At 71.5% G+C, this 9,226-nt stretch overlaps 1 protein-coding gene across 1 annotated transcript; it reads left to right on the top strand.

Moving 5' to 3' along the window:
* Nucleotides 1-225: 225 nt before the first annotated feature.
* MTMR11 (myotubularin related protein 11) lies at nucleotides 226-8,288 on the top strand. The gene is given in 16 exon segments (XM_037371342.1): nucleotides 226-384; nucleotides 506-627; nucleotides 1,465-1,537; nucleotides 1,629-1,771; nucleotides 1,914-2,206; nucleotides 2,420-2,507; nucleotides 2,599-2,687; nucleotides 2,782-2,903; nucleotides 3,017-3,080; nucleotides 3,301-3,371; nucleotides 4,155-4,330; nucleotides 5,576-5,746; nucleotides 6,444-6,668; nucleotides 6,912-7,007; nucleotides 7,009-7,185; nucleotides 8,064-8,288. Coding segments are annotated over 16 exon segments (2,064 nt in total). The 5' UTR covers nucleotides 226-338; the 3' UTR covers nucleotides 8,172-8,288.
* Nucleotides 8,289-9,226: the final 938 nt, after the last annotated feature.

Raw genomic sequence — 9,226 nt, 5'->3', positions numbered from 1 at the left:
TGCGGGCAGTGCGTCCCTCCCGCTGCCGCTGCTCCGCCCCGCTGGGAGCCCGAGCTGGGAGCAGGAGCGGGACCGGGAGCAGGAGCGGGACCGGGAGCAGGAGCAGGAGCAGGAGCGGGACCGGGAGCAGGAGCGGGACCGGGAGCAGGAGCAGGAGCAGGAGCGGGACCGGGAGCAGGAGCGGGAGCAGGACCGGGAGCAGGAGCGGGAGCAGGACCGGGAGCAGGAGCGGGACCGGGAGCAGGAGCAGGAGCAGGAGCCGGTGCCGGTGCCGGGCGGTGGCGCTCGGGGCTCCCCGGCTGCTCCGGCCGGTCCCGCCCGGCCAAGGTCCCTCCGCCATGAGCCGCCGCCGCCGCCGCCGCCCGGCCTTCCCCGGCCTCCCAGGTAGGGCCGGGCCGGGCCGGGACCGGGCCGGGGCTGGGATGGGGCTGGGGCCGGGCTGGGGCCGGGGGCTGGGCCGGGCCGGTCCCGGTGCGCTCGGCCCCGACCCGCGGCGCTCCCACAGGGGAGCTGGTGCTGGAGGAGGCGGCGGGGGCCCGGCCCCGCAGCGCGGACACCGACGGCCCCGGCCCCGGCCCCGGGACGCTGCTGTGCACCAACCGCCGCCTGGCCTTCCTGCCCGCCCGGGTGCGCCCGCCGCCGGCACCGGCCCGAGCATCGGCCCCATCCCGGCACCGGCCCCTGAGAACCGGCCCCATCCCGGCACCGGCCCCTGAGTACCGGCCCCGGCCCCAGCCCCATCCCGCTGCATCCCTGACCCCATCCCGGCCCCATCCCAGCACCATCCCAGTTCCAGCCCCATCCCTGACCCCATCCCTGACCCCATCCCGGGCCCTATCCCAGAACCATTCCAGCTCCATCCCTGACCCCATCCCTGACCCCATCCCACTGCATCCCTGACCTCATCCTGGCCCCATCCCAGCCCCATCCCAGTTCCAGCCCCATCCCTGACCCCATCCCTGACCCCATCCCACTGCATCCCTGACCTCATCCTGGCCCCATCCCAGCCCCATCCCAGTTCCAGCCCCATCCCTGACCCCATCCCTGACCCCATCCCACTGCATCCCTGACCTCATCCTGGCCCCATCCCAGCCCCATCCCAGTTCCAGCCCCATCCCTGTACCCATCCCTGACCCCATCCCACTGCATCCCTGACCTCATCCTGGCCCCATCCCAGCCCCATCCCAGTTCCAGCCCCATCCCTGACCCCATCCCTGACCCCATCCCTGACCCCATCCCACTGCATCCCTGACCTCATCCTGGCCCCATCCCAGCACCATCCCAGCCCCACCCTCAGCCATCAGCCGCAGACCCGCCGCGCTCCCTGGGGACCCCCTCGCCACCCCCTCGCCGTAGGACACCAGGGGACAAGGGGCAGCCGTGGGGCCCAGCACCGGGGCAGAGGCAGCGGGGTCCCGGATCCAGCCCCCTGCCCTTCCCGGGGTGACCCCCTGCCCCCCACAGCCCCCCGGTGCCCGAGCCTTCCTCCCCAGCGAGTACGACGTGGCGCTGCCCTGCATCTGCGAGCTGGTGGCAGGTGACAGCGGCAGCCCCCAGCCCCGTAGGATGAGTTGGGCCGGGCTTGGGGGGCACTGACAGCCGCCCCCCCCCCCCCTCACCCACTGCAGCCAGCAGCTTTGCCAAGCCCAAGGTGCTGACGGCCACCTCCACCCTCAAGTTCATCCCTGAGGAACTGGCCGTCTTCTGCCGGGATTTCCGCCTGCTCCGCTTCTACTTCCAGGAAAACGGGTTGGCTCCGCAGGCATTTCGGGTGAGCTGGGGCCGGGGGCGGGGTGCTGGCAGTCTAGGGGGGGCTGGAGAGGTTGTGGACCCTCCATCTGGGGTGCCCCACGGCCTTGGTGCGGGGGTCGGGGGGCTCGTTCCCCATCCTGGCACCTGGATTCTCCTGGCAGGTGGCCAACGCCATCGCCCAGGCGCGGGAGGCGGCGTGGCTGGGGGGTGACGATGAGGGACGTGGTGGCTGCTCCTGCCCCACCGAAGATGAAGGCCGGCTGGAGGAGGAGGAGGATGAGAATGAGGAGGAGGAGGAGGAGGAGGAGGAGGAGGAGGAGGAGGAGGAGGAGGAAGGCTCGGCTGCCACGCTGCTCTTCGAGAGCCTGCGCGACTGGGAGAAGGAGCTGAAGCGCCTGGGTGCCGCGGGCTGGAGGGTCAGCGCCGTCAACGAGCGCTTTGACATGGCCCCCAGGTACGGGGTACGGGGACCCCCCCAGGCCCCCCCCCCTGCTGCTGGGGGGGGGCATGGCGAGACCCTCCCCCTCCAGGGGCGGCAGTGAAGGACTGTGGGGAGAATCATCCCGTCTGCCCCATGGCTGGGGGGAGAACACCCTGTGAAATGGCACCCCAGGATTTGGGGGGCGTGGGGGGCGCTGCCCCATGCCCCCCCCGCCCCCCCCCACAGCCTCCCCCGGTACCTGTGGGTGCCCAGCGGGCTCCTGGACCACGACCTCAAGCGGACCTTCGCCCACTTCGAGGAGCACCGGGTGCCTGTGAGTGCCCTGGGGGGGTGCTGGGGGGGGGGGGAGCAGCAAGGGGCTGGGGGGTGACACGGGGGGTGTCCCCCCCCCCTCTCACCCGCAGCGCCTGTGCTGGCACCACCCGGGCGGCAGTGACCTGCTGAGAGCCGCCGGCTTCCACGCGGCCTCGGAACCGAGCAGCGAGGACATGAGGTGAGTCCTGCCAGGGGTCCTGGGGGGGGGGGGGGGTCTAGGGGGGGTGCCACCCCCCACCCTGACCCACCGGGGGTCCCTGTCCCCGCGGCAGGTGCCTGGAGGCTCTGCTGCTGGGGGGCCGGGGGCCCTGCGTGCTGGCCGACACCGCCGAGCTGCCCACCCTGGCCGACATCCAGCTCGCCCACCTCAAGCTGCGGGCGCTCTGCCTGCCCGGTGAGTGGGGCTGGGGGCTGGGGCGGGGGGGTCCCCACCGGATCCCCCCCCCGCCCCATCACGGGGCTCCTTCTCCTCTGCTGACCCCCCCCTCCTTTGCCGGGGCGAGGCAGGCGCGGCGGCAGAGGAGAAGTGGCTGTCGGCGCTGGAGGGGACGCGCTGGCTGGACCACGTGCGGTGAGCGGGTGGGAGGGGGGGCATCTTTTTGGGGGGGGGGGGGGCGAACCTCACCCTAAAACCAGCCCTCCCCGTGGCAGAGGGTCCTCCCAGCGGTGGGTGCAGGATGACGGGGGCATTGCCGTGGGTGCGTGACACCCCAGGGTGGGCTGCAGACCCCCGGGCAGGTGGCCGTGGTGTTTCGGGGTGCCCTGACCCCCCCTTTTGCCCCCCCCCCCAGCACTTGCTTGAGAAAAGCCGTGGAGGTGGTGTCGCTGCTGGCGGGGAGACGCTGCTCCGTCCTCCTGCAAGGTAGCACCAGAGAGGGGCACCGGGATGGGACTGGGGGGCACTGGGATGGGCTTGGGGGGCACCGGGATGGGCTTGGGGGGCACCGGGATGGGGTCGGGGGGCACCGGGATGGGGTCGGGGGGCACCAGGATGGGGTTGGGAGGCACCAGGGTGGGGTCGGGGGCACTGGGATGGGGTTGGGGGGCACCTGGATGGGCTTGGGGTCACAAGGATGGGGTTGGGGGCACCAGGATGGGTTCAGGGGTACCGGGATGGGTTAGGGGGTCACCAGGATGGGATCAGGGGGCACTGGGATGGGACTGGGGGTCACCGGGATGGGATCAGGGATCACTGGGATGGGAATGGGGGCACTGGGTTAGGTAGCACCGGAGGGGGGCACCGGGATGGGCTTGGGGGGCACCGAGATGGGACTGGGGGGGCACTGGGATGGGACTGGGGGTCACCGGGATGGGATCAGGGATCACTGGGATGGGAAGGGGGGCACTGGGTTAGGTAGCACCGGAGGGGGGCACCGGGATGGGCTTGGGGGGCACCGAGATGGGACTGGGGGGCACTGGGATGGGACTGGGGGTCACCGGGATGGGATCAGGGATCACTGGGATGGGAATGGGGGCACTGGGTTAGGTAGCACCGGAGGGGGGCACCGGGATGGGCTTGGGGGGCACCGAGATGGGCTTGGGGGGCACCGAGATGGGACTGGGGGGCACTGGGATGGGCTTGGGGGGCACCGGGATGGCTGTGGCACACTGGGGACCCCCCCCCCACCGCTTTGCCCCCCCCCAGAGCCGTCGGACCGGGACCTGAACTGCCTGCTGTCCTCGCTGGTGCAGCTGCTGGGGGACCCCCACTCCCGCAGCCTTCCCGGCTTCCAGAGCCTGGTGCAGCGGGAGTGGGTGGCCGCCGGGCACCCCTTCCCCCACCGCCTGGGGCTGCTGCGCCGCGACACCCCCCGGCAGGAGGTCAGAGCCCCCCGCGCCCCCCCACCCCCTCCCCATCGTGGTGGGCGACAGGCACGTGGGTGGGTGCCCCCCCCCGGCCTTGCCGCCCCCTCCCCGTCGTGGTGGGTGACAGATACATGGGTGTCCCCCCACCCAGGCCCCCATCACCCCCTCCCCGTCGTGGTGGGTGACAGATACATGGGTGTCCCCCCCACCCAGGCCCCCATCACCCCCTCCCCATCGTGGTGGGTGACAGATACATGGGTGTCCCCCCCACCCAGGCCCCCATCACCCCCTCCCCATCGTGGTGGGTGACAGATACATGGGTGTCCCCCCCACCAGGCCCCCATCACCCCCTCCCCATCGTGGTGGGTGACAGATACATGGTGTCCCCCCCACCCAGGCCCCCATCACCCCCACCCCATCGTGGTGGGGGACAGATACATGGGTGTCCCCCCACCCAGGCCCCCATCACCCCCTCCCCATCGTGGTGGGTGACAGGCACGTGGGTGTCCCCCACCCCAGGCCCCCATCACCCCCTCCCCATCGTGGTGGGTGACAGATACATGGGTGTCCCCCCCACCCAGGCCCCCATCACCCCCTCCCCATCGTGGTGGGTGACAGATACATGGGTGTCCCCCCACCCAGGCCCCCATCACCCCCTCCCCATCGTGGTGGGTGACAGATACATGGGTGTCCCCCCCACCCAGGCCCCCATCACCCCCTCCCCATCGTGGTGGGTGACAGATACATGGGTGTCCCCCCCACCCAGGCCCCCATCACCCCCTCCCCATCGTGGTGGGTGACAGGCACGTGGGTGTCCCCCACCCCAGGCCCCCATCACCCCCTCCCCATCGTGGTGGGTGACAGATACATGGGTGTCCCCCCCCACCCAGGCCCCCATCACCCCCTCCCCATCGTGGTGGGTGACAGATACATGGTGTCCCCCCACCCCAGGCTCCCATCACCCCCTCCCCATCGTGGTGGGTGACAGATACATGGGTGTCCCCCCACCCCAGGCCCCCATCACCCCCTCCCCATCGTGGTGGGTGACAGATACATGGGTGTCCCCCCACCCCAGGCCCCCATCACCCCCTCCCCATCGTGGTGGGTGACAGATACATGGGTGTCCCCCCACCCCAGGCTCCCATCACCCCCTCCCCATCGTGGTGGGTGACAGATACATGGGTGTCCCCCCACCCCAGGCCCCCATCACCCCCCTCCCCGTCATGGTGGGTGACAGGCACGTGGGTGTCCCCCCCCCAGGCCCCCGTTTTCCTGCTGTTCCTGGACTGCACGTGGCAGCTGGTGCGGCAGTTCCCGGCGGCGTTCGGCTTCACCGAGACCTTCCTGCTGGCCCTCCACGACAGCAGCTTCGCCCCGCACTTCAGCACCTTCCTCTTCACCTGCCAGCGGCAGCGGGGCCGCGGCGGCCCGGTGAGCTGGGGGGGGACACCGGGAGGGGGGGGGACACCGGGAGGGGCCACGCCGCAGGGTCCCAGGGGGGCGAGACCTTTGGGAAAGCGATGAACCCCCTCCCACCCCGCCTGGCTGCGGGCAGCCTGCCGTGCCTCAGTGTCCCCGGCCGCACGCCCGGCTGGGGATTGGGAGTTTCACCCCCTCCCCTCCCCCGTTTCACCCCTTCCCCCCCCCCTTTCACACCCTCCCCCCTTTCATCCCTTCCCCCCCTTTCCCCCCCTCCCTCCTTTCCCCCCTTCCCCCCCCTTTCACCCCTTCCCCCCTTTTCACCCCTTCCCCCCTTTTCATAGCTCCCCCCCCTTTCATCCCCTTCCCCCCTTGCAACCCCTCACCCCTTTCAGCCCTTCCCCCCTTGCACCCCTTCCCCCCCCTTTTCACCCCCTCCCCCCCCTTTCACCCCCTCCCCCCTTTCACCCCCTCCCCCCTTTCATCCCTTCCCCCCCTTTCACCCCTTCCCCCCCCTTTCACCCCCTCCCCCCCTTTCCCCCCTTCCCCCTCCGTTTCACCCCTTCCCCCCCCTTCACCCACCCCTTTCATCCCCTCCCCCCTTTCATCCCTTCCCCCCCGTTTCACCCCTTCCCCCCCCTTTCACCCTTCTCCCCCCCCCGTTTCACCCCCTCCCCACGTTTCACCCCTTCCTCGCCCCCCCCCGCAGCACCGGCCCTGCAGCCAGACCTACACGCCGGTGACCGGCTGGCGGGACCCCCCGGTGGGGGCGAGGCGGGGGGGCCGGGGGGGCAGCGGTGCCGGGGGGCTGCCCACCGTCTGGGACTGGGGGCTGCGCTACAGCCGGCAGCAGCGGGCCCGATTCTGGAACCCGGCGGGTGCTACCGGCACCGTGGGACCCCCTGACGCTGGAGACCCCCGGAACCCAGGCGGGGTGAGTCGGGGCTTGGCTGGGGGGGGGGGCTGCGCTGCCGGGAGGGACCCCAGCCTCTGAGGGGTGTCGCACGAGACCCCCCTCCTGTTCAATCTGGGGGGCTCTCTGTGATACATCCTTTCCTGGTGCCCCATGCCCCCCAGAAAGTTGCCCCATCCCTAACTGCGGGGTTCCCCCCGCCCCGTTTTCCCTCCCCGCTGCTTTCCGCCCGTTTTTTCCCCCCCCCCCCACCCCATTTCCCAGCCCACCGACTCCTGGCCGGGTCTGGGGGCCGGCACCGTGTGGGCGCTGGCCAAGGGGACCCTGTCACCCCAAGCCCTTCCCTGGCGGAGCGGCCGCCCCCCCCCCTCGCCTGTCGCGCTGGGCCACCTCCCTGGAGAGCCTGGGCGAGCGGGGGGGCAGCCTGGGGGGCACCTGGCCCCCCGCGCCCCCCCCGGGGCTGCTGCTGCCCTGCGCCGCGGGACCCTCGGTGCGGCTCTGGCGTCGCTGCTACCTGCGGGGGCTGCCCGAGGCGCAGGTAACGCCGGGGGGGCGCGGGGGTCCCTGCCGGGCTCTGCCCGGTGGCGCGAGGGGAAACTGAGGCACGGCAGGGCTGGGGAGGGGGGGTCCTGCCCCGCCGGCGGCTCGGGGGGGGTTGAGGGTGGTCCCTGCGTGGAGTCCTGACCTCTGTGTCTGTCCTACCCGTGTCCCTCCGTCCCACCCTGTGTCACGCTATCCTGGTCCACGTCCCACCATCCCACCCCGTGTCCCTGCACCCCGACATGTGTCCCTCCATCCCGACATGTGTCCCTCCATCCAACCCCGTGTCCCTCCATCCCACCCCGTGTCCCTCCATCCCACCCCGTATCCCTCCATCGCGGCCCCTGTCCCTCCATCCTGGTCCACGTCCCACCATCCCACCCCATGTCCCTGCATCCCACCCCATGTCCCTGCATCCCGACCCGTGTCCCTGCATCCCACCCTGTGTCCCTGCATCCTGACACGCGTCCCTGTATCCCAACACGTGTCCCTCCATCCCGACCCGTGTCCCTGCATCCCACCCCGTGTCCCTGCATCCCACCCCGTGTCCCTGCATCCCGACATGTGTCCCTCCATCCTGGTCCATGTCCCTCCATCCAACCCCGTGTCCCTTCATCCCACCCCGTATCCCTCCATCGCGGCCCCTGTCCCTCCATCCTGGTCCACGTCCCTCCATCCTGGTCCACGTCCCACCATCCCACCCCATGTCCCTGCATCCCACCCTGTGTCCCTCCATCCCGACCCGTGTCCCTGCATCCCACCCCGTGTCCCTCCACCCAACCCCTATGTTCCTCCATCCTGGCCCCCATGTCCCTCGATCCCACCCCGTGTCCCTCCATCCTGACCCCTGTCCCCCCCCCCAAAATGTCCCCACAGCGCGGGCGCTTCGCCCCGTCTCCAGCGGCGCTGGCCGAGGAGCTGAGGCTGCTGCAGGACCGGCTGCGCACCTGGCAGGCGCAGGGACCCCGCACCCCCCCGCTGTGAGGACCCTGCGACAGGACCTCCGCACCCCGGGGGGACACGGCTGCTCGGCAGGGCTCTTTCGGGGACCCCCAAAGCGCCCCACACCAGTGCCCTGGAGGGGTCCCCCCACCGCCCCCCTGCTCTGGGGGGTTCGAGGGTGCTGGAGGAAGCGGGGGGGGGTCCCGGAGGGCGGGGGGTCCCCCCCCAGGCGCCCCCCACTCTCACCGGACACGGTGGTTTCTTGGGGTTTTTTCCATTAAATCCTTTTGCTACCTCTGGACAGGCTGCGGGGTGCTGGGGCTGCGGCCCCGTCCAGCCCGGGCGAGCAGGATGCGGCCCCCCGGGGCGCTGCAGGGGCTCCCGTCCCGTGCGGGGGGCTGTGGGGAGGGGTCCGTGGCGGGGCTGGGGGCCGTGGGGGTCCATGGGGGGCCATGGGGGGCCTGGGGGGCTGGGGGGGCAGTGGGGGGGGATCCTGGCACATGGGGTGGGGGGGGGGCCTGCAGGCACAGAGGTGCCCTGGTGATGAGATCCCCTGGCACTGGGATCCCCTAGCACTGGGACCTCCTGGCATTGGGATCCCCCAGCACTGAGATCTCCTGGCACCGGGATCCCCTCAGCTCTGGGATCCTCCCAACACTGTATTCTGGCGCTGGGACTCCCCCAGCACCGGGATCCCCTCAGCTGTGGGATCCCCCCCAACACTGTGTTCTCCTGGCGCTGGGATTCCCCCAGCACTGAGATCTCCTGGCACTGAGATCCCTTGGCACTGGGATTTCTCAGTACAGGGATCCTTTGGCACCGGGATTCCCCCGGCACCGGGATCTCCCAGCACATCGATTCCCCCCACGCCGGGATCCCTCGGCACTGGGATTCTTCCGGCACTGATCCCCCCCGGCACTGGGATCCCCCCCGGCACTGGGATCTCGCGGCACCTGGATTCCCCCTGGCACTGGGATCTCCCAGCTCGGGGACCCCTCGGCACTGGGGCAGTGCTCCTGGCCTTGAGGGGGATACCGCCGCCTGTCACGGCAGGGGATATCGCGACAGAAGGGCGGCACCGCCCGCACTCAAGATGG

The sequence above is a fragment of the Falco rusticolus genome, chromosome 19, assembly GCF_015220075.1.
Source record: "Falco rusticolus isolate bFalRus1 chromosome 19, bFalRus1.pri, whole genome shotgun sequence".
NCBI classification, from domain to species: domain Eukaryota; kingdom Metazoa; phylum Chordata; class Aves; order Falconiformes; family Falconidae; genus Falco; species Falco rusticolus.
Note: the sequence above shows the minus strand (reverse complement) of the source record. Positions and strands in the feature narration are given on the sequence as shown.